A 22,618-nucleotide genomic window follows, 5' to 3' on the forward strand; every position below is an offset into this window, starting at 1 on the left:
AATGCTTCTTCAACGTAATCGTGATGTGTTTTCTGCGCGAAATGAACCGTGACCGGATACTGTCTTCCTTCGGCCTGCAAGACTGGAGGAGGCGAAGGAAATAATGTCGTATTCTGAGTGAAGTCCGTAATTCTCAACGTTGCTGACATGATTATGAGCTTCAGCGGCTTTATGGAGGGATCGTCTGTGGCCATTTCTTCCCGCAATTTGACAACTCGGCTCAACATCCCAATCAGAATATCTGTATTCACACTTCTTTCGTGGGCTTCGTCAATGATGATAGCCGAGTACTTCCGGAGAGCAATGTCTTGAGCGACTTCACGAAGAAGGACACCATCAGTCATGAACTTAATCGCAGTCTGGGCCCCAACGGTGCCTTCAAAGCGGATTTGGTATGCGACCCGTTTTCCATGGTCTCCCATTTCGTCTCCAACCCGTTTGGCCATACTAACAGCAGCAACTCGACGTGGTTGAGTTACTCCAACCATCCCAGGTGTTAGCGAGTCTGGCGAGCCATACCCAGCTTCAAATAAGAACTGAGGAACCTGAGTTGTCTTTCCAGACCCAGTAGCACCATACACGACTACGAGATTGTTGTTGTGAACCGCTTCCATTATTTTTTGTTCTTCTGCCACAACCGGAAGCTTCAGTCGTACTTCTTGAATCTCCGGTGGTCTTGATACAGCAACACTGAACGCTTTTCGGGCGGTATTCGTTGTCGGTTGTAGTTCCAGGGGCAGAGTGTCCTGTTCAGGAGCCCTTGGCTTGAATCCGACAATCTTTGGAGTATCTGTTGCATTGGTAATATTCGAGGATGGTTGATACCCGAGAGCTTCATTCAACTGCTGAGTTGCCCATGCTTTAAAAGCGGATGATCTCTCCTTCTTTGGAGACGAATCGTCCTCTTCTTCGCCGTCCTCAGTCTCCTCCGTCTCGTCTTCGGACTCATCCTCCGAACTCGACGTCGCTTTCTCCTGGTCGTTGTCTGAAGCATCCGAAATATCGCCATAATCCTGGGTCGAGGCCTCCCCATCAGTATTACTGTCCATCTCCGAAGGAGAACTGAATCCTGTCCACTCTGGCTTTTCTGGTGCTTCATGCTTGAAGGATAATTTGGAGTTTACACCTCCTCGGCGCTTCCTCTTTTTCAAGACAGGTTTTCCTTCTCCATCCACTTCCAAAGGTCTCTTTAACCCAGCTCCCAGAGCTATGGTAGGTTGTTTTGCTGTAATTGGGATCGTTATAGGGGATTTGAAAAGTCCGCCTCCTGCTTGTGGTTGTTCATCGTCCGATGAACTTTGATCCTCAACCTCTCTCACCTTCCTCTTCTCGAATAACACTTCGTCATTTTCTCCATCAATATCGATTCCAGCCTGACTATCTTTCAAAGCTCTGCTAAGCCTCTGCCTCTTCGTCTCTCGTCCTTGTCCCAATTTCCTGCTGCTCTGGTAGAGACTGGTATCCGTTCTGGCATTTGCAAGTCGTGATACAAGTTCCCGATTCTCGTCCTTCTTCAATTTCGTTTCGATGTATTTCTCTAACCGTTTCGCCTTCTTTCCACTGATCTTTGCCCCTTCCTTTCGCAACTCTTCCTTCATCCGCTGCTTCTTCTCTTCGATTTCAGCCTTTGCTGAGGGGATGTGCTCCACCGCATTGGAATCCACTGCGGGTTCAGAGTGACCGGCATGCTGTTTTGACCGTGCAATAACCTTGTGTTTCCGCTGCCGGGGGACGAATTTGGGCATCTTGAAGGTGCATCAAATCGTCTCTCGATGTTCAAGTTGCTGCAAGGTTTTTGGGAGGAACTTTTTTCGGCAGAAAAAGGCGGTGAAGCCATTTGACAAGGCAATTCGGCAGCCTCGCGAGGATCCCCCTCCGACCAACACGTCTTCATCCATCAAGATGTCAACGCCAAGTCTGCCTACGGGCCTCCGAGATTTAGGCGTTGATGGTGGTGTAGAGGATTCTCGTTTTCCAGCACCATCCAAACAGGCAGCCGGGCTCGTCAACGGAACACAGACGGACGTGTCGTCTGTTTACTTCTCAGACAAGATCCTGATCACAATCTCCCAGGGCGGTCGGTTATCGCAATGGGTATATCTTCTAAAAGTTTACCCTCGAATAGTTCTGACATGCTAGGCAGATCCAAGTACCACTCTCATCCGCCTCTCCCACCACATTCGATACGGCGCTGCCATCCAACAACGAAGACATGCTTCCGCTCGGGCATTTGACACCAAAGACGCTGCTTGGCGCAGGTGGTGAGCAACGAGAAACATTGGGTCATCTTTATGCAAGTCAAATCGCGAATGTCATTGCTACAAGGAATCCCGAGGAATCGAGGACGGTAGTTGTTGGACTTGGACTACAAAAAGTTGAGATGGAGAGGGAGGCATTCTTCGATTTGTTGGAGCTCCTTCAGAAGGTTATGTGATGGGACAACAACTTCGCTGAAGGGCGCCGATGAGCATTTATCACACTCCGTAGGTGATGGGATCAGATGTCAGGGGCTTGAAAACCTCTTACTACAGATTTTCACAGGGGATGCTGCTCTCCACCCGGTCTCCATTTTATAACGCTCCGCTTTTCACAACGCTCCGGAAAGGCTATAAAAGTGAGAATATACAGCAGAAAGGAATCCCTGGTAGCAGAACAACGAATTTTAAGCTGCCACAATCACTGCACTAGGTGCTTGAGTCTGCCCAGCCATTTTCTTCTTCATCTCATCATTCTCAAGTTTGAATCGGAGTTGACACCCTGTTCTATAGTCAGGATATTTCTCAAACTCTTCGATCTGCTGCTATCTTTACTTACAGTCACCACATGAAATTGGCTCGTATTTTGGCGGATTCGTTTCGGAAGTACAAGAGGGAACCACACCTTCCACGCAGTTGAAGTTGAGCCCTGGATCTTGTTAGTGATCTTGACATGAAGGTTCCGAAAATTTGTACTCGCCGAAAAAGAACGGCATTGAGACTCGTTCGACAGTCGATCGATTGTACACTCTGTGGACTGTGCTTTTATAAATATCATTGCACAGTCGCATCATGAAATCTCCGATATTGACGACAATCGTTCCTTCCACAGGAGTGGCTTTGATCCATTGGCCATCTCGGTTCAGGACTTGAAGGCCTCCAGTCATATCTTGCCAGAGCAATGTGAATAGTTGCAGGTCAGTGTGGCTTCCCAACCCCACGGCATTGTTTACTGTTTCCTCTTCCGTTGTGGTTGGATAATAGTTGAAGACTCCATCAGCTCCTGGATACGTTGTCCGGCTGTCAAAGTAACTTTCTGGAAGGTCAAGACTCAGAGCAAATACTTTGACCAGCTTCCTAGCCAACGTTAAGCAAGCTGCCCAGTATCCGAGAACTTCATCCTTGAACCCTGGTAAATGGGAAGTCCCTTCCCATACGAATTCTTCTCCTCGAATCCATGGCTTCACCTCTTCCGGAATTGCATCCAGGGTCTTTGGATCTGGGTCATATTGCGGCGAATATCTCCAGCCCAGCTTTCAATTTAGTCAGTCTCTCAGTCTCTCACTGCCCCTAATAGCGATAACCAACATACCGATTCCTTGACATCTACACTTTCTCCAGGGCTGATGTTCGTGGTCCTAGGTCCTTTGTATCCGTTGAAATATTTTGAGAAAGACTGGCTGACTTTCATCTTATCTTCGTTGGGCTGGGTGAAGAATCTATTTTCTTCAGCACAAAGTCCAGCCTCGATGTTACCGATACTCACGCCAACAACTGCTTCTTCGCATCCGCAATTATCCTTTCCGAAATCCCATGGTTCTTGATGTAGAAGAACCCTGTATTCACGGCGGCTGCTCTGATTTCTTTGGCCAATGCCTCCCGGTCTTCAAATTTCGACGAATAAAGAGGCGATAGGTCGATGATGGGGATCTCTTCAGTCGTACAATCTCGGGGCTGGGTGTTTAAGACATCTCGGAAGACTGGTCCATACGCTGTTCGGAGCTCCAGCTTTGAAGTCGTCGTTGTGGTTGAGATGGTCATTTTGAGATGTCTTGGGGTTGTCAACGCGTAGCGTACGACGTTATGTCGGCCGCGTCGGTTATGTATTCATGTCTTTTGTACGTACGCAATCCCGACTGTCTTATCGTTCACTGAAGCTTACCCCGAGTTATCCTGGTGCGTGGTTCCCGCCTTGTGGTCCTGATGTCGAGCTTGGAGTCCTTCAATCCTGTGAAATTGGACTCGGTGCTCGCCGGAAGTCGATTGCTATTCTCCAGGATTAAAGATAGGCAATGGTTACAAGAGTTCCCTATCAGATAGGTCAACCTTATCGATCTTGGCTCCTGCAAGTCATCCGCTGGAAATAACAGTTCACGTGATTTGTATCCCACTCTTCAACCAAAAGTTCTGCAGTGCCACTTCAACTGCACCTGCTGCTGCTCAGCGTTGATTAACTGTGGCTTCCAATACCGTGGTTCTCAACAGGCCCTTGCAGCCTCTTTCACAGTTATTCACATGATTTTGTACCTGGGAGCAAACCTAAGAATGTTATCAAGTGATTTGCACGACTCTTGCTCTGCTCTCTACCTTCCAGACTTTCACCTCAAATTGATAGACCTTGCAAGGTTTCTCGAATCCTTGTCAAAGCTGCAAGCGCCGCGCTAACTCCGCAGATATGCTGTATCTCTTGACTTTTTTTTGGGGGTGTTACTTTCGAGAATGATAGGCCAACCTTGACTTGGCCTTGGCCTTTCCCCATTCGCGATAAGGAGGAGAACGTTGTACCCAGGAGCAATCCCCATTGTCGTAACAAGCGGCCCTGATTTTCGTATCATAAATGGGATTCATGCTGCCTTTCTGTTGAGTGTCACTGTTCTTTGGTTTGTCCAGAGATATGAGACCATCCTTCCTTCGTTAGTCTATCTTGATTTTCAAGGCGTCAAACAAGCTATTCCGCACTCTCAACTTACTCCATCTCCTGGCCTTGCAATATGGCAAGCAGCCTTATCAGACGTTTTCCCGAGAGCATTCCTGCTCCTCATTTTCAGGCGAAAGGTGCCGAAAACGTGCATGGAGAGGATATGTGGCTGGACAATGATGACATTCGACCACTGAAACTGGCTGACCGGACTTGGAATCTTTGGACTTACCTGACTTTCTGGTTCTCTGCAAGTGAGTTTAACTTTGGCATGGAGATCTTGGAGTAATTGTTAATATGTTCAAGCCGCCACCGTGTCAAACTGGTACGCAGCATCCAGCGCGCAGGCCCTGGGTCTGAGTATGTGGGAATCGATCGGATGCTCATTTGGCGGTCAAATTCTCATCGCTATCGTCATTGTGCTCAATGGACGAGCAGGTGCGAAGTATCACATGTTAGTCCTCAATGTCCCACCAACAGCCTCACATTGACACCGAAGCAGTGGATACCCGATCCTGAACAGAGCAGCATTTGGCGTGTTTGGTGCTTGGTGGCCAACTTTCAATCGAGCTGTGATGGCTATTGTCTGGAACGGCGTGAATGCTGTCCAGGGTGGGCAATGTATTTATGTCATGCTCCACGCTCTCACACCTAAGATCGCCAATATTAAGAACGTGATGGGCTCCGGATCAGTCCTTGATTCTGGTGGGATGATAGGATTCGCAATCTTCTGGATTTTAACCTGCTGTTTCCTCGTTATTCCAGTCCCAAAGGTATATTGACCATGCTGTTTCAAGTTGTCTTGCTAATCCCTCACAGATGAGAGGCCTCGTGTACGCAAAGCTCATCGTCTTCATCATTTCCGCCATCGCCATGTGTGCCTGGACTCTCACCCTAGCCGGTGGTATCGGCGAAGTCGCCCGCCAACCCGGAACAGCACACGGCTCAACGAAAGCCTGGCTAATCGTCCGCTTCCTCCTCCTCGGCGCTGCAAGCTGTGCAACATTTGCTTCAAACGCGGCAGATTTCCAAAGATATGCCACAAAACCCAACGACGTACTTCTTGGGAATTTAGTCGGCTTTCCCCTTTCCAACGTGAGTCACCGTTCCCTGATCAACACCCTCAAATAATACTAATGAGAGAAGTTCCTCGTTGCTGTGGTAGGCAATCTAGTAGGAAGCAGCAGCCAAGTCCTCTACGGAAAAATCATCTGGTCGCCACTAACCTACCTCGACATGCTTCAAACTTCCTCTTATACCTCCTCCCGTCGAGCCGGTTGCTTCTTTATCGCTGCCGCCTTCGCCTATAGCGCCATCTTCTCCTCGATCTTCGAGAACTCGTTGCCGGCTGGGAACGACATCGCTGCTCTCTTTCCAAAGTACATTTCTGTTAGGAAGGGATTCTTCATTTGCGCTGTTATCTCATTCGCGATTAATCCGTGGTATCTTTTGGGGAGCGCGAGTATATTTATTTCATTCCTTGCCTCGTATCAAATATTTCTCTCGTCGATCACGGGGGTCCTGTTATGCCATTACTATGTTATTTCGCGCGGGTACCTGGAGATCGATGATCTCTATACAAGTAGGAAGGAGGGAGTGTATTGGTATTTCCATGGCTGGAATTGGCGCGCCTATCTTGCGTATGTGGTCGGCATTGCACCGAATTTTTACGGGTTTCTGAATAATATGGGGGTGCACGCGTCGGACGGAGTAGTGAAGGCGTATTATTTTGCGTATCCGATTGGGCTGTGCGTTAGCTTTTTGGTTTATTGGGGGGCATGTTGGATTAGTAGGCCGGCGGGCATGGTGGGATTGGGGGAATGGAGGGAGGTTAAGGATTATGTGCGGCCGGAGGAGAGGGGTGTGGAAGGGAGGGCAGATGTCGAGAGTGAGAGTGGGGGGAGTGTGGAGAGGGAGATGGTGGTGAAGGAGGCTGCGGTTGGGGTAAGTCCGGCGAGGAGTGTGGATAAATAGATCTTAGAATTGAACAGAGGATTAGATGGCGTCATGTACAATAGATACTAGACCAAGAATGGTTTTGTTTGGTATATCATATGTTCTGGATTGAGGTTGTCTAATAGTGTGCGGAGCCAGATCTTGGAGACGAATATATCTAGATGATGCGAACTCATTTGAAAGACATGTTTACTATTTAGCTTATGAAGAGGTAATGTAAGAACAAAGACTCTCCTCTCGCTATGAAACAGTTTTCGATGACACGTTCACGTTCTCCTCGATCTCGGTGTCAAAGCTGCCGCCGACACCGAGTAAACTTGGGCGAACAGCCCCCTATCTTATCAAGTCAACTGATATCCCGATAAGAGACCTCAGAAAAACATATCTGGAGTGCGACGTGCAACAAAAGACCTTAGCGTGTGACTCATTCATTCACTGCAGATATCGAGTCTCGTGGGTGCTCGCCCATCTTTGGGATGGGAGGGGTTCCTTTCAACATCCTTATCCTTCGTCGGCTATCAACTGTCCACACTAGCAGGGGGGGCCTGGCTCAGGGCGAAAACGCGATAGATGACTAATAGGTTTCTAAGCAAAGGCACACGTTTTCGCCCTGAACCAGGCCCCCCCTGCTAGTGTGGACAGTTGATGGCCGACGAAGGGATAGGAGGATGAGAACGAACCACCTCAAATATATTCAAAAACGTAAATCACAAGGAGTTTATTGAGTGGTAAAGAGAAGTATTGGGGTGTTCATTTGCTGATAGTAGAAAGAAACTCGGAGACGGGGCAAGAGAGTGATTTGGCAATGGAAAGGGGAGGCACTGGTAGGAGGAATAAGTTATGAAGTTGAGCCGAGGACGCGCAATCGAAACATGGACACGACGGTAATTCAAGTGAATCATGGAACTCGAACTTGTTGCATTTTCCATAAAGGGAACTTGTCCACGGTCGATGAGTTCCCGATGAGTTCCCAAAGAGTTCTGAGTGAACATGAATTCTCATTATGAACAATAAGATATGCAACAAAACCTGGATATTCAAGATTCACTTTCCACTTCAACGACGAACTTGATATTTCCAAAACTTTTGGACACCGAGTCAACATGCAATAGAAGTGTTGAGAAGCAGTTGACGCCAAGAGCCAAGGCGGAAGTACGAATTTGAGGCTTCATGTTGAGGGATATATATAGATGTTTGACCACATTGAACCGAATGTGTAGAATTGGTGAAATGATTGTTTCATTATACTCTATCGTCAGATGCGAAGTCTGTGCTCTTGATCGAGAAACATATCTCAATCTTTTGTGGCGTTTCTGTAATGCTGGGGTATATCCATCGAAATGCACCAGGTCCTGAACGCCAACCAATTGATGCTGCCAATTCCCAAACTCATGACATATATCCTACCATCACGCCGAGCTAGCTCCACCAGCAGATACTAACGCCTTGCTGCTCTTCCTTCGCTTCGGCTTCGGTGGTCCGCCTGCTCCTGGTGTCTTCGGACTCTCTTTACTCTTGCTACCTTTTCTTGCAGGTGGAATATTAGTTTTCAATGCTGGCGGCGCTGGTGCGGCTTTAGTCGCTGTTGACAGAGGTCCTTTAGCTCCTGCTGCTGTAACGGCAAGTTTCCCTGCTTCCTTTCTTCCTGTTGACGAAAGGTGGAACTCTCCTGGTTGGCCGGTGATGGGATTCTCGTCCATATATTCGTCTCCGTACTTGAAAGATATGTCTAGGGTTTCTTCGAGGAGGCGACTGCCGAGGTATGTGCTGCTGTTCGTTGACACGGCTTGCTTCTTTGACTGTAGCGAATCTGGGAGGGGTGTGTTTTCCTTGCTAGTCTGTGCGAGTTGCGATTCTGTGGATCTGAGACGGTTGGCGGTTGGTGGTGGAAGGTAGGTATGGCCAAGTGCAGGACTGAAGTCAGGGAGGGCGGCGGCGGAAGAAATGAACTTGGTTAAAGAGTCGAGGACGGACAGCTGGGTCTCATCAGCGCTTTACCTGTGGGCTCTATCTCTTCCTCTTACCATTCGGCTTCCGAGAACATCTGAAACAGCAGGAGCCATGTAGATGTTCTCTCCAACCACGAAATATGACGAATGCACAGTGATCTCGTCCTCTTCCGGAGGTCTCTTCCTCCTGGTCTGTTTCCTAATCACCCAGACTCCCGTGCCTGTACCAGGTGCCATTTCCGCAGGTTCTTGTGCCACAATAAACTCCAAGCCATTCATCGTCTTCAGCCGTCCTTCGAAGGCTTCTCTTGTCTGGATGATGGGCATCATATTTTGGTTGAACATTGCTTGGGAAGTGAGAATAGCATTGTTGGACGTAGGATCGTAGAAGGGTGATTGTGCGAAGTAGAAGAGGACGGAATTCGAATGTATGCCCTGCATCGACGCTGCTATGGGAGGTGATCGCCATTGGATTTCGTCGAGTGGAGGTTCTTGAGAAGCCATGATGGCTGCAGTTCTCTCAGGAAGGCTAGAGGGAAAGTACTAGAGGAGGATCCTGATAACAGTATCGCAATCAGTTCGAGAATGTGCAGTTCGAGAAGGAGCTGCTGGAAGGCAGCTGACTCTCTCACGGATCGAGGAGCTTTGGGGTTGATTTCATCGAGAGACGAGGGCGAGGCTCAGATGCGGAATTAAGGTTCACTGAGAGTGCGCTAAGAGCGGACGCTCCAGGCCGCTAGTGGCTCACTGAATAGCCCCTGCTCCACCACTCCAGCCCCTCACTTTGAAAATCTACCTAAGCACGAATGTCGGGAACAACTGCAACGACTGCACAACGACACGGTCTGGCGTCACATTCTGCTTCATGATCTAACTGCTCTATCGACCACTCTTCTCCTTACACCGACAATGGATCTCCTCTCCTCAATCCGCAAAGAAGGCTCACGTGGCGGCGTGAATTTCTCTTGGGATGACGTCCAGACTTCCCAGCATCGCGAGAATTACCTTGGCCACTCTCTCATGGCACCTGTTGGACGATGGCAGAAAGGCAAGGACCTCAGCTGGTACGCGAAAGCAGATGACAAAGACCTCAAGGATGGGGAGACGGCTGAGCAAAAGAAAGTCCGGGAGATGAAGGAGGAGAAACGGAGAATCAAGGAGGCAGACGAAGACGCCCTTGCTAGAGCACTGGGATTACCGGTTCCGGACAGGAACGTGAGCGGGAGCAATGCGATTACCGTTGGGGAGGTAAACAGAGTCGTGAAGGAGGCAGGGGTAGGCGAGGGTGATGATGTCGAGGATATCGGGAAAGGGAAAGGCTTTGGGGATTTTGTTGGCAAAGTTGCGGCGGGTGACAGCCTGGAAGATATTAAGGAGCCTGAGAGAGGTGGGCTGGCTAGAAACGGCCGAGACAGGGACGAGAAGAAGGGTGAGGACAGAACCAGAAGTCGAAGTCGGGAAAGGAGACATAGACGATATCGAGATCGATCCAGAAGTGGAGAGAGGCGTAGGCACAGATCAAGAAGTGGCGACAGACATAGGCATCGACGTAGACACGAGGACCACAAGGAAAGGAGGCCCAGAAGCCGCAATGGCGAAAGAAGAGAGCGGAGATATCGAAGCAGAAGCCCGGACAGGCAGAGAGGGAGAATAGATCGTGGTGTAGACCGTGGAATACGTGGGGAATATGCTGATAGACCTCGAAGAAGTCGATCTCCTGATTCACGGGAACGAGGGAGAAGAGACAGGGATCCAGAAAGACGTCGATGATTTTCGTCCACAGAATTGGGACTTAGCGATGGCGTTCTGGGAGTGTAACCTACGAAAATAAATTGATGTCGTGATCATTCTCTGCCTTTTCAAATCTATGAATATAAATAATTTTTTGAGTGACCCCTCGAGATTTGGGACCCTGATGGCACGCTGTTCGTTTCGTCGTCACTCGCCTGCCATGACGATGCCTAAGTCCTAGTCAACTCAGCTACCTCCGACAAGCTACATCGACGCGGCCCCGTTGCTGCCTCCGTCCTTCCAATTATTTCCCTACTATTTTTCTTCTTCTGCAGGCTCGGAAGCGTACCTGCAACCGTTATTTCCAAGAGATTCGAGACTCGTCTCTCTTTTTCGCCCCCGAAATAAGCCGTGTCCACTCCACAGCCTTCCTCAGCCTTCCCGCAAAAGATCACCTTTCTCATCAACACCCTCGAAATAGACAACAAGGAACAAACTCCCTACCGACTCCCTAAATCTATCTCAAATGCGATAGCACCATTCCGTATACGCGAGAAGTGCGGTTGGGAATCAGGACGGAGCTTATTCAGGGACTGTGTCGCCACAAATAATCATGGACTTCACAAAGCTCAGAGCTGCGGCTCTGAAGGACGGCGACGACGAAGAAGCTGTCACGGTCAATACTCGAGCCCTGATAGACAAAGTCCTTGCGAGATACAGTGGTGAATGGACCACGCTGCGGGAATTACTACAAAACGCGGCAGATGCTCAAGCCTCGACAGTTGTGATCAAGTTCGAGACTCTACCCTCGGCCCAGGTCCCTATTTCGAACACAACCAACAGTGCTGAAGTCCTGAAACATGTGCTGTTGCACCATACATTACGGCGACTGCTGGTCACGAACGATGGATTACCGTTTGGGGTCAACGACTGGTCGAGGCTGAAGAGAATAGCTGAGGGTAACCCTGACGAGACGAAGATTGGTGCTTTTGGTGTGGGATTCTACAGCGTGTTTGCAGATTGTGAGGAACCCTTCGTCAGTTCTGGAAATGAAGCTATGGCATTCTACTGGAAAGGCAACTCGTTGTTTACCAGAAGACTACAGCTGCCTGCGGCTGAAGGGAACCCGAATACCAGCTTCGTCCTCGACTATCGAAATACTACGACACCTATGCCGAATCTATTATCCATTTGCCAATTCTTGGCAACCAGTTTGACGTTCGTTGCTTTGCAGAATATTGAGCTGTGGGTGGACGACTGGCAAATATTGTCCTTGAAAAAGAAGGCTGCTCCCAGCATAGAGGTTCCTATAGCCAGGGATGTTGAGACGAAGACGAAGGAAGGATTGATGAAAGTGAGCAGCATGGAACGAGAAAGTGTCCAAATGGACGCAACATTCATGAATGTTGTAGGTTGGAAGCCCTCAATTCCGGCAACACCCAAACCAGGCAGCTATGACAACGCCTATGGCACCAGCTCTGCTGATGTGCCTTCGTTACGATCTTTCTTCTCGCGGTTAACAGCAAGCACAAGTCATGCTCAGCTGAAGACGAAGGCAATGAGAGACGAGAAGGTTCTTCAAGATATCGTTCTTGAAAATCTCACTGGAACGACGACTGCAAACGTGTTCTTGCGGGTCACTACTGCCGTTGTCAAAACCCATATTGCTGCCCAATTCGCAGCAGAGCTTGAGCGTGCTACCAAGAAGCCACCACCCAAGACTACGAAGCTTGCGATTTTGACCGCATCATATGATGAGATTGCAGCTTCGGCAAAGGAAAATCCAGTAGCGAAAGGGATTGACATATTTGCCTCCGTTCTTCCAGGCAAGAAGCCTGGTGGGCGAGTTTTCATCGGCTTCCCTACCCATCAAACCACTGGGGCTGGGATGCATCTCTCCGCGCCTTCAGTCATTCCAACTGTCGAGCGAGAATCGATAGATCTGAATGCCAGATGGGTTAGAACTTGGAACTTTGAGATGCTCCGAGTTTCTGGTATCATGGCTAGATTGGCATTTGCGAACGAGATGGTTGATCTTTCCACCAAGATTAAGCGCGCGACAGACCAGAATGGTCATGGAACCAAGGTCACCAAGGACGAAATCGCTCAGTTCATACCTGAAGCGTTGCACAACTTGAAGACCTTTACCTTCGGGGAGTCGACTCCCAGTTCCCAGGTTTCGCAGATTATCGAGGAGGCATTTTGGACAGCCTACAAGAAACCGTCCATCGAAATCTATAGCACCCGAGGCGTTTTACCGACGACAAAAGTCCGATTGGCTACGGAAGACTTGAGTGGTTTCGTGGAAGGCATTCCTGTAGTTCCTGAGGCTTTGGTTGACAGCGGGTTTGTGAGCAAGCTGAGGGAGTTTGGGCTTATCACAGAAATCACCATTGGCGACGTCAAGCAAGAACTGGAAGCTAAGGCCTTGACGAGAGACCAGCTTATTCAATTTATTGGCTGGGCTGGTCGCAAAGCCATCACTGGGGATATCGATGGCCCGACGATCAACTCACTTATGGATGTCGCCGTTGCGATGACTGGTGAGGTTGAAGGTTCTGGTGATATCATCACACTGGGTAGTATCAAGAATTACCTCAATGTTGGCAAGATTCCGGCAGAGGTCCCGATTCCGCCCACGACTATCCCTTTTCTGTTCACTCGAGCATCGTCGATTAATGAACTGCAAGCCCTTGGCTGGGAACCTCTCGAAGTTGTTCCCTGGCTACGATTTTTGATTGAGACCAATGCCAATCGGCCTGAGCTTCAGAGTCTCAGATCAGTCCTCTTTGCTGCCCAAGTACTTCTGATATTGTCAAGATCCTGGGATGGCCTTAGCCAGAGCTCGAAGGCAACAGTCGTTTCCCTCCTCCAGCCTATCGCTGTTGTGCCGACAAAGTGCAGCATGAAGAAGCCAGGAGAAGCTTTCTTTGCAAGTGTCAAGCTTTTCGATGACCTTCCCACGGTCACATCATGTCCTGGAGTAAAGGAGAAGTTCCTCGCTGCTATTGGTGTCCGAAAGACAGTAGATCTCGAAACTATTTTCAGCCGTCTTCTTTCGCCCACTGCAGACGCGAAGCAAGGTGAAAAGCCTACGAACAGTCGCCACATGGAATTGATCAAGTATCTGGCATCAGTCCGAGATGACATTCCACCGGAAGATCTGAAGAGATTAAAGGCTACCCCAATTTGCCCTGCAGAAGCAGGTCCGAAAGGCATGGAGGCAACTCAGGGGAGCGCCAGGTTGTACAGAGTCTCCGAGATATTTGAACCAAAAGATGCACTGAGAAATCTTGGACTGCCAATACTGCAGTGGCCTGGCCCATCTGGAAGCTACAGACCAGGGAGCTTGGAGGGTCGATTTTTGACACTTCTTGGCATCAGAGCGTTCCCATCTGTCCCCGAACTCATCGATATGATGGCATCAGAAGATGCGTCCTCGAGGGAAAAGTCCATGATCTACTTCATTTCAAACCACCATATTAATGGCTATGCTGCTTTTGAAGTAGGATCCTCGACAAAGTCATTTCTACCTTTGCAGGGGGATGACAAACGCCTGGTCAGCCCGGCTGAGTGTTTTACGAACCACGAATGTGCCGTGCTTGGGTTTAGTATCTTAAGGAGAGAACTTCACAACCATGCGAACAAGTTCGGCGTAGCGATGGATCCTCCCATGACTGAATGCGTGAACAGACTCGTGGCTAAGCCGCCCCAGAGCAGGCGCGAGGCTATCACTCTATTCGGATACTTTGCAAGCAGACTTGGTGAGCTTGGGCTGAACGCTGTGGCGAAGATTGCCGATGCACGCATCGTGCCTGTATTGGCCAAGAATCAGACCTCAAATGGCTACATCAACGAGAAAGCTGGAGATCATAAAGACCTGAGACATCTCACCCCACGTCAATGCTATTTAGGCAGCTCTTCAAACTATGCCGACATATTCGACTTTGTGGATTTTGGCAATGAAGCCAATGCTTTCTTGCTAAAGTGCGGTTCGAAGAATGAGCCGACGAAGCTTGAGCTTGCTGCTTTGGCGTGCAAGGAGCCAGCGCGATTGCTTGGAATCATGCAGAGCCCCGAGAAATACTTGAATTTGCTCAGAACATTGGCTGATGACCTCTCAATGCTGAAGAAGGACAAGGTACTATTCAAACAGATGAGACAGTCCCAATTTCTTCTAGGGTCAGTAGAGATCCCCGGAAACAAGGAGAACGTGAAGGGTCGGAGATTGAGTGGTCTTCAATCTGCCGATACTGAGTATGATTCGGATCCAGAGGATATCGAAGATGCTCCTATCAAGCAATGGCAGCTTGCCCTGCCGGGACAGATCGTCGTGGTAAGTCCTTTCTGAGATAGTTTCTGTGTCGATACTGACGTACTGCAGAACGATGATTACAATGGGTATCGGCTATTCAAAAGTTCCCTTATATGTGCTCCGGAAGAGGACAAATTAGAGACATTCTATCTTGCACTCGGCGCCCAGACACTTGGAAGTTTAGTCCAGGAGGATCTACGACTCGGACAGCCAGCCGAGAAACAATCTTCGGCCGTGAAACTCCGCAGCCACGTCCTCGAGCGGTCGAAGCTCTTCTTACACGAGTACAGTCGCGACAACATCAAACATGACAGTCGTTGGTTGGAGAAGAACCTGACAGTTCAGACAGTCAGTTCGATATCCCTTCGTCGGTCCCTTCGCGGACACAACTTGTCACACACAGAGAAAAGATCTGCCGCATACACGAATGATCGACACAATGGGTATACGCTGTTCATTACAGCTGGCAGTCTCGATACATATCAGATCAGCCTGGCGTTGTGCAAGATACTCCTCGACCGGCCAAACCAGAGTGCCTATCTCACGTTTGAGCAGTTCCTGAATCTGAACTTGTACCAGCTTCGGGCTCGAGGATATAACGTTGAACGAATTCTGCGGGCAAAGGCGGCGGAGCAGAGGATTGCAGAAGAGGAACGCAGAAAGCAGCTCGAGGCGGAACAGCAACAGATCAAGGAACAGGAAGAGTTGTGGAGACAACAAAATCAACTTGTGTCTGCCGCAGCTGCGAGCGAGCGAAGCAAATCTTCTGATAAACCCATGCCTGGAGCTTTTGGTAGCGATTCTCCGGAGAATTCACCTACGCCACGTGCAAAGTCACCGCCGAGACATAGGTCAAAGGGCATATTCTCTGGTCTGAAGGAGCGATTGGGCATCAACAGCAGCAGCGATGAGGTGCAAGACCAATTGCAAAACTTCCTGGATGGACCCAAGCCGCCTCATGATCACCAGCCTGACAATCCGCCAACGTACGACGAGGCCAGCAAAGGCACAGTCTCGAACCCTGGAAAAGGAACCGAGCAAGTCTCATCACCACATGCTGTCCAGCAGAATCTCCTGAACGCGATCCAGTCTTCTCGAGCACACGATTCCTCTGATTTATTCTCTCCACCCAACACAAAAGCAATCAAAGAACAGGCAACATATTGTGACGCGACTCCCTCGCAAAACATCACCTTCCTCGCCGATGCGTCGAACGGCACCAGGATCTTCGTCGACAAGACCATCGCCTCACCTACCGCATTCCTCGCGCAGAACGTCTCAGCCCTGAACTCCTTCGCCGTTCTCCTCGACGACGTATGTGACATCTACTCCCTATCTCGGAAGGCAATGCACATCTTCTACGACGAATCAGGCGCCACTATCGCGTTCAACCAAAACGGCAGCATATTCTGCAACTTCCGCTTCTTCACGCAATTGCATCAGAAGAAGATGGAGAGTGGGGATCCTGAGGGGAGGAAGGAGGCGGCGAGCTATTGGTGGGTTGTCGTTGCGCATGAGCTGGCGCACAATCTGGTGATGCCGCATAATTCGGAGCACAGCTTTTACACGTAAGTTCTCATCCTCTCCTCCCTCTTATCAGAACTTTTTTGGGGAGCGGAAGCTGACAAGAAACAGGGAGAACTTGATCGCGAACTACTTCCCCAAGATGATGGCTAAGGCTGCGGCGTACGCATCGCACGTCCCGAACCCGAGTCGCAGAGCCCTGTTGGGATCGGGACGGGAACAGAGTCTGTTGGATTAGAGGCGCTTGGAGAGATGAGATGTATAGATGGGTTGGCTTTTGTTTGTGTATCCGGCATTGTATTGTGACATGGCATGGCATGGCGTCTTAGAGATAAGATAGAGAGACAGACAGAATGGTGGGCAAAGACTAGTATATTTACCGGGTTTCTTTCCCTCTCTTGTTGCATCCCTTTATAGTATATTGACTTATTCTCGGGTTCCGGGGCGGATATCAAATCGTTAAATTCGTGAGTCCATTTCTTCTGCAGAAGACTAAACAGATGCTGATTAAATTTATTGTGACATGCCCAAGTAGGTCGGTCCATCGCAGGGTATCAAAATCCAACCACGGCGCCAAGAGCAACGAACTCCTTTCATGCTTGTCTATATTCCCATTCCCTCAACGCCGTCATAGGCCAAGTGGCAACCGTTCATGCTCAACTTGTTCTCTCTCACATCATCTCAGTATCAACATCATTACGCCGAGAAGAGCAACCACTCCCTCCCATCCAACATCCACCGTTCCCCCCGCATTCTTCTTCGTCGTTGGCGTCGAACTCGTCACAACAACAGTCGTCGTCAATACACTCACGCTCACACTAACACTTGCCGCAGCACTACTCCCCGTCTTCAACCCGACAGTCGTGCTCCCACTAATCACAACCTCCGTGATACCCCCAATAACTGTCGTCCGTCCACTGACATCCAGCCCACCCAGCGCACTAACCGGAACGGTCGTCGGTCCAAGAATCCACTCCTGCTGCCCATCGATCGTCGTCAGTACCCCCACACCCGGAAGCTGTTGTGCTGTAGGCGAAGGGATGAGCAGGTACGCAATCCCGTTTATTATGGTTGTTCCCACCGGGCCCATTGCACCGTTGGAGTCCGCCGGTAACGCAACCGTGGTAGGACCAGGCACGACAAGCATCGTCGTCCCGTCCTGCACCACCGTACTCCCTTGCAAGCCCGGCGGCGCCTGCGCAAGCGGAATCGTCGTCTGAGGCACCACCAACACGGTACTCCCTCCCACGATCGAAGAGGAGAAGATCCCGCCTGGATTTGGGAGAGGGTTTGAAGCGGGGTTGGGGAGCGTGGTGGACGAGGGGACGGAGAGGAAGGTCGTGTCGGATATCACGGTTGTGCTCCCTTGCAGCCCCGGCGGAGCGAGGGATAGGGGGATCGTTGTCGGGCCGGGGATTACGAGGACGGAAGTTCCGCCTATGACTTGTGTTGAGAATCCGGCTGATTGGCCTGGAGGCAGTGGAGGCGAATTGCCGAGAATGGAGTTTATGATGGCGCCGATTGAGTTGGGTGATGGGTCTGGATTGGAAGGCGGAGTCTGCTTTGGGGCTGGAGCAGCGCTCGTTGGCACCGTGTCTCCAAGCTGTGTATCTGACGGCGCGGGCGTTGCCATGACGCTCGGCATATAGACCGTGGATGAGGAGGTGAGGCCTCCACCGGCTGGTATCGCTACCGTTGACGGTAGTGGTGGTGGGGGTGTTGTGTGAGGTGCGAGAAAGCACCGCTGGAAGATTATGGACGGGCCGCCTGGCACGCAGCCTTTCAGACCTGGGTATTGTGCGCTGTATGCTGGCTCCTGGATGAGGAAGTCCAGCAAGGTTTGCGGAATGTATCCGTATTGCTCCAGGCCGCTTCCTTGCACGCATTCGCTGGTCGGTTCGAGAGCACCGGTCTCGCCCCATGGAGGTTGGTAGATGAAAGGCGCTGTCAGGGAGATGACGACGCCTGGTTGGCGAGGAGGAGGTGTCACGAGCTCGTCGTCCGAGTTAGTATAGTACGTCGTTTGACTCACTAGTGTTGCGGTCCTTATTGGGGTCGTGGTAAATGATGTGGGCTCAAAGAACGTGAGGGTCGTCGAAACCACTCCTTCGTACTCTGACTCGGAAACGACTTGGCCCGCGATACTTGGTCCGCCGAAGTATGCTTCAGCGTTCGAATTTATGTTGAGAAACCCTTTGGAGGTTGTGGCGCACATTATGTTCCCGCCCTCGTCATAGACGGCTTCAGCAGTAATGATTTTGACAGAGTTGTAGACGTAAAATGCAGCTGGCGATTTCCTAGTTGGAAGGTTCAGTCAGTGGTCAAAGACTTTCGACTCGGAGTCTACATACACGAGCTCGCCGCCGGTCATGGTAGCGGTTCCAGTCAACGGATTGTCGGTCTCAGAGGGACCAGGTGCTGGGTTGGACAATGTGGCGAGAGGGTTCACGCCCACATTGTAGCTAAACATGAACGAGGTGTTTGTCACGGTCACAGAGGAATTACTCCCGATTATTGTTCCCAAGCCATCGGGCCCTTTTGTGACATAGGTGGTGACGGCCGTCACGTTTACCAGGCCGTATGTTGAGCTTGTGCTGTATATTTCCCACCACTCTTCGCTGATTGTATCTTGGACGACGAAGCAACATACCGCACTTCCGCCTGGGTCTTTAGAAAGCTTTATCGGGTCTGATGATGATGATGTTGAGCTTGGGATTGAAGAGAGTGTAACTGGGGTTTGCGTCGAGGGAAGTGTGCCCGAGGCTGTCCTATTAGAGAAGGAGAGAGACGCTATTGGTGTCAGCTTTCTGGATTGAGGCTCGTCCCGAAACGTCGAGTGCGCCTACCTCTGGCTCTGAGGGGAGGCTGCTCCAGTTGAGCCCGGACGACGGGAACAACGCCCAGCCAAAGAACGAGAAGCTTTCGTGGAAGCATCATGGAGTCATGAAATCATGAAAGCAGTACAACATAACGACAGGATTGCTTGAAGTATTCAAGCACGAAGGAAATGATCTCTTAACATTTGGGGGCAGAAGTAGAGATTAGAGCATCTCAAACGGTCAGTCCACCAGGGTCCGAAGTTCAGGCGTCACCCCAGGACTGCCTTACACGTGCACGACAGCGATCCTCCGGGAAACTTGCCCAATCGGCTGGAGAAAGCTGGCAGTGATTTCACAAGGCAATGCACGGAGTCCAGACGGCCTTGGAAGTTGGAACCCTGTCGCCAGGTGTGTATTTACGAGGTCCTGGCACGCTTTGCACCACCCCAAATGCGGTGGTTCAGGGGGGGCTGACGACGACTCGACCAACAAACAAGCTTAAATGCCACAAACTACGCCTCGGGACCGCATGCACCGCCTCAAACGAAACTCTAATACTGCAAGCACTCGACCTCGGGGACCAAAACACCCTCACACCGATGCATCTCTGCGCCTCCGCGAATCAGCGGCGAGGTCTGTTTCGGGGATTCATCTTCTGGAGCTGCCCCCGCCCCAATGAGCAGGCTGCTGCGAGATCAGACAGATGCCAAGAGCGCGATCGTTACCACAACCTGTCGAGTGGATCAACTAGATCAACTGGATCAACCAGATCAAATGAATCAAATGAGCCTAAGGCTGATGGATGCTTGCGGAAAGGCGGGGACACGTTATTACTCCCTGCAAGCCATCGGAGTTGTGTTACTTGAGGACGCCATGAGTGCAACACTGGTGAACGACCAAGCCTATGGAGGGCGTGCGGCCGTTCCTTGACCCTGTCCCTGACGGCCTGATGCCAGTGAGATTATCTTCGCCATCATGATTCGTGCCTCCTGCATCCACGGCATTCACGGCTTGGCAAGCCATCCGAGCAGCCTGGCTTGGCCCCCAACTGGGTCTCATAGCTCAAAGTGGGATCGACGTCCTTGCTGGAGAAAATATCTCGTGTCGTCCCGCCATGCTCCCATTCAGCCTCGATCAATCATTACTGTCTGTCTGTCAGAGGAACCCCGATGTTGGAACTCCAGGAGGACCTTTCTCGATATGTTGTAGATCATGCGTGGGGCTAACACCCACCAATGTTGGGGCACTTTGCTCTCTATTCTGGCCCTTGGGGGCCGAAAAGTGGCGGCGGTCGCAATCGCAGCGGTGGGACGGGTGGAGGCCAGAGGCACATCGCCAGCAGCGATCTCGGTCACTCCATCGCAAGACTGGTACAATTGCACCCCTTTGGAAATCCTCTTCGAAAACTGACTGGGACAGGGACGGAAACGACGGCCCATGGTCAACCTTCACCGTCCAAATCGGAACGCCTCCTCAGAGCGTCAGGCTCTTGATCTCAACCGCATCTGCGCAAACTTGGGCGGTGGCAGCAGAAGGATGCGGGTCCGGTGATCCCACAAACTGTGTACAATCACGCGGTGGGAGGTACGACTACAATGCCTCCTCAAGCTGGGTCCCGAATCTCGCCTCCGCCTCAAATCAAATATACTTCCTCACGCTGGAGTCGAACCTGGGTTATGATGGAAAAGGGAGATACGGCTTTGATGATATCACCCTCGGCTTTCAGGGAGAAGGGGGGGCGAGCTTGAAAAATCAGACTGTCGCTGGCATTGCGACGAAGCAGTATTACATGGGTCTGTTTGGATTGGCTCCCAGACCGACGAATTTCTCTAGTGACGGTGCTGCTATTCCGAGCTTCATGGAAAATTTGAGAAGTCAAGGGGAGATTCCTAGTGTAAGCTGGGGCTATACTGCAGGGAACCAATATCGTGAGTTATTTGGAGGAGTTATTTGAATGTTGCTTACCACTGACCTTTCAACTGCAGGTTTGAACCAAGTCCTAGGAAGCTTGACTCTTGGGGGCTATGACGCTTCAAGATTCATCCAAAACGACTTTTCGGTTCCCTTCGCACCAGATGCCGACAAAGACTTGACCGTTCAAATCGACAGTATTAGCACCGATAAAGAAGTGTCTCTATTGTCATCTCCTATCATGACGTTCCTCGACTCAACAGTCCCGTATATCTACCTCCCCACCTCCGCTTGCACACTCTTTGAAAATGCATTCGGCCTCGTCTGGAATGACACTGCCCAACTCTATCTTGTAAATGCAACTCAACACTCACTCCTCCAGGCCCAAAACCCCAACGTAACCTTCACAATTGGCAACAACTACACTTCTTCCAAAGTCAACATCACCCTCCCGTACGCAGCCTTCGATCTCACTGCTTCATATCCTCTCGTCAACGATACATCGCGGTACTTTCCTCTCCGTCGGGCTAATGATAGTACGCAATATACCCTGGGACGAACCTTCTTCCAAGAAGCATACGTGATCGCCGATTTTGAGCGAAAAAACTTCTCTGTCTCGCAATGCAAATGGGTTCAAGCGCCCCAGAACATCGTGGCTATCCTCCCACCTGCGGATAGCGTATTAGGGCCCACTTCACAGCATAAATCACTTTCCAAGGGAGGCATCGCAGGGATTGCAGTAGGGGTTGCTCTCATAGCTCTGGCAGCCGTCCTCCTATGGTTCGTGTGGTGGAAGCCACGACAGAGAAAGCGGAAAGCAGCCGGGCTTGCAGCTGGCTCTTCCACTCGCCGAGAAACTCAAGAATACTACAAACCGGAATTGGAGAGCAGTCCAGCTACTACTGCAGTATTTGAAGCCCATGATGAAAGGAAAATCGATCAAATGGTGGAAATTGGAACGCATAATGAGATACATGAGCTTCCAGCCCGAGAGGAGGTTGCTGCTGAGATGACAGGGACAACGAGCCCAAGCGAAATTGGTGGGAGGGAGCAGAGATGGAGCTGGGTGAGAGGGGATAGTAGAGCGAGCAGGTTCCGGTTTGGGAGTAGCAGTGGGGGGACGAGGAGCCCGGGGAGCCCGGGAAGTACGCGTGAGCCCGGGGAGGATACGATGTCGAGTCTGAGTTCGGGGTATGGCACTCTTGTGGATCATATTGTGAGTCCGCAGGTTGTGAGTCCAGAGAGCCCATTTCAGAGCTTGGGGGAACCGAGCAACAGATAGATAATAGCTCGGATATTAGTAATTGAATTCGAACATAAGTTCATATTTTCTGAAAGACTTCGTGCATTAAAAGCTTTGGGGTATGATTTGCGGGATACATGCGTGGCCTTCACCGTTGAATCTTTCAGAATATCGTACAAGTGAGCGAATGAGATTGAAGTAACATCCGGTTATGGGAAGGGAGAAGCTTATACTAGATGTGGATGAGCTCGTGGAAGTTAGTGAGCTTTGGTGTACT

The 22,618-nt window shown here is 50.5% G+C and overlaps 9 protein-coding genes across 9 annotated transcripts; 5 read left to right on the forward strand and 4 right to left on the reverse strand.

Moving 5' to 3' along the window:
- Window positions 1–1,887: 1,887 nt before the first annotated feature.
- On the forward strand, window positions 1,888–2,752 carry K444DRAFT_605635 (uncharacterized protein). Its single transcript, XM_024878867.1, has 2 exons — window positions 1,888–2,094; window positions 2,144–2,752. The coding sequence occupies exons 1-2, from the start codon at window positions 1,903–1,905 to the stop codon at window positions 2,432–2,434; spliced, it is 483 nt and encodes a 160-aa protein (XP_024726341.1). The 5' UTR covers window positions 1,888–1,902; the 3' UTR covers window positions 2,435–2,752.
- Window positions 2,663–4,322, reverse strand: K444DRAFT_605639 (Clavaminate synthase-like protein; the record flags this gene model as incomplete). Its single annotated transcript, XM_024878868.1, has 5 exons — window positions 3,742–4,322; window positions 3,568–3,694; window positions 2,929–3,508; window positions 2,815–2,904; window positions 2,663–2,757 (listed from the first exon to the last, which is right to left on the reverse strand). Exons 1-5 carry the CDS (start codon window positions 4,014–4,016, stop codon window positions 2,663–2,665), a joined length of 1,167 nt encoding a protein of 388 aa, XP_024726342.1. The 5' UTR covers window positions 4,017–4,322.
- A 337-nt stretch (window positions 4,323–4,659) lies between these two features.
- On the forward strand, window positions 4,660–7,297 carry K444DRAFT_577913 (uncharacterized protein). Its single transcript, XM_024877589.1, has 5 exons — window positions 4,660–5,147; window positions 5,200–5,347; window positions 5,396–5,666; window positions 5,713–5,988; window positions 6,040–7,297. Exons 1-5 carry the CDS (start codon window positions 4,967–4,969, stop codon window positions 6,865–6,867), a joined length of 1,704 nt encoding a protein of 567 aa, XP_024726343.1. The 5' UTR covers window positions 4,660–4,966; the 3' UTR covers window positions 6,868–7,297.
- Window positions 7,298–8,021: 724 nt separating this feature from the next.
- On the reverse strand, window positions 8,022–9,327 carry K444DRAFT_577917 (MED6-domain-containing protein). Its single transcript, XM_024877590.1, has 2 exons — window positions 8,874–9,327; window positions 8,022–8,825 (listed from the first exon to the last, which is right to left on the reverse strand). Exons 1-2 carry the CDS (start codon window positions 9,300–9,302, stop codon window positions 8,259–8,261), a joined length of 996 nt encoding a protein of 331 aa, XP_024726344.1. The 5' UTR covers window positions 9,303–9,327; the 3' UTR covers window positions 8,022–8,258.
- A 272-nt stretch (window positions 9,328–9,599) lies between these two features.
- Window positions 9,600–10,653, forward strand: K444DRAFT_623003 (uncharacterized protein). The gene has a single exon (XM_024882211.1). The coding sequence runs from the start codon at window positions 9,708–9,710 to the stop codon at window positions 10,566–10,568; it is 861 nt and encodes a 286-aa protein (XP_024726345.1). The 5' UTR covers window positions 9,600–9,707; the 3' UTR covers window positions 10,569–10,653.
- A 202-nt stretch (window positions 10,654–10,855) lies between these two features.
- On the forward strand, window positions 10,856–17,020 carry K444DRAFT_300085 (uncharacterized protein). Its single transcript, XM_024871713.1, has 3 exons — window positions 10,856–14,865; window positions 14,914–16,412; window positions 16,480–17,020. The coding sequence occupies exons 1-3, from the start codon at window positions 11,143–11,145 to the stop codon at window positions 16,604–16,606; spliced, it is 5,349 nt and encodes a 1,782-aa protein (XP_024726346.1). The 5' UTR covers window positions 10,856–11,142; the 3' UTR covers window positions 16,607–17,020.
- K444DRAFT_300035 (uncharacterized protein) lies at window positions 16,702–19,066 on the reverse strand. Its single transcript, XM_024871711.1, has 2 exons — window positions 16,894–19,066; window positions 16,702–16,835 (listed from the first exon to the last, which is right to left on the reverse strand). The coding sequence occupies exon 1, from the start codon at window positions 18,581–18,583 to the stop codon at window positions 17,045–17,047; it is 1,539 nt and encodes a 512-aa protein (XP_024726347.1). The 5' UTR covers window positions 18,584–19,066; the 3' UTR covers window positions 16,702–16,835; window positions 16,894–17,044.
- K444DRAFT_300071 (uncharacterized protein) lies at window positions 18,462–19,427 on the reverse strand. Its single transcript, XM_024871712.1, has 4 exons — window positions 19,215–19,427; window positions 19,090–19,158; window positions 18,582–18,942; window positions 18,462–18,531 (listed from the first exon to the last, which is right to left on the reverse strand). The coding sequence occupies exons 1-3, from the start codon at window positions 19,303–19,305 to the stop codon at window positions 18,683–18,685; spliced, it is 420 nt and encodes a 139-aa protein (XP_024726348.1). The 5' UTR covers window positions 19,306–19,427; the 3' UTR covers window positions 18,462–18,531; window positions 18,582–18,682.
- A 1,180-nt stretch (window positions 19,428–20,607) lies between these two features.
- K444DRAFT_478065 (acid protease) lies at window positions 20,608–21,912 on the forward strand (the record flags this gene model as incomplete). Its single annotated transcript, XM_024872955.1, has 2 exons — window positions 20,608–21,115; window positions 21,173–21,912. Coding segments are annotated over 2 exons (1,248 nt in total), but the record flags the coding sequence as incomplete, so codon positions are not given.
- Between the last annotated feature and the right edge of the window lie 706 nt (window positions 21,913–22,618).

Source organism: Hyaloscypha bicolor (assembly GCF_002865645.1).
Source record: "Hyaloscypha bicolor E unplaced genomic scaffold K444scaffold_191, whole genome shotgun sequence".
In the NCBI taxonomy this organism is placed as follows: Eukaryota; Fungi; Ascomycota; class Leotiomycetes; order Helotiales; family Hyaloscyphaceae; genus Hyaloscypha; species Hyaloscypha bicolor.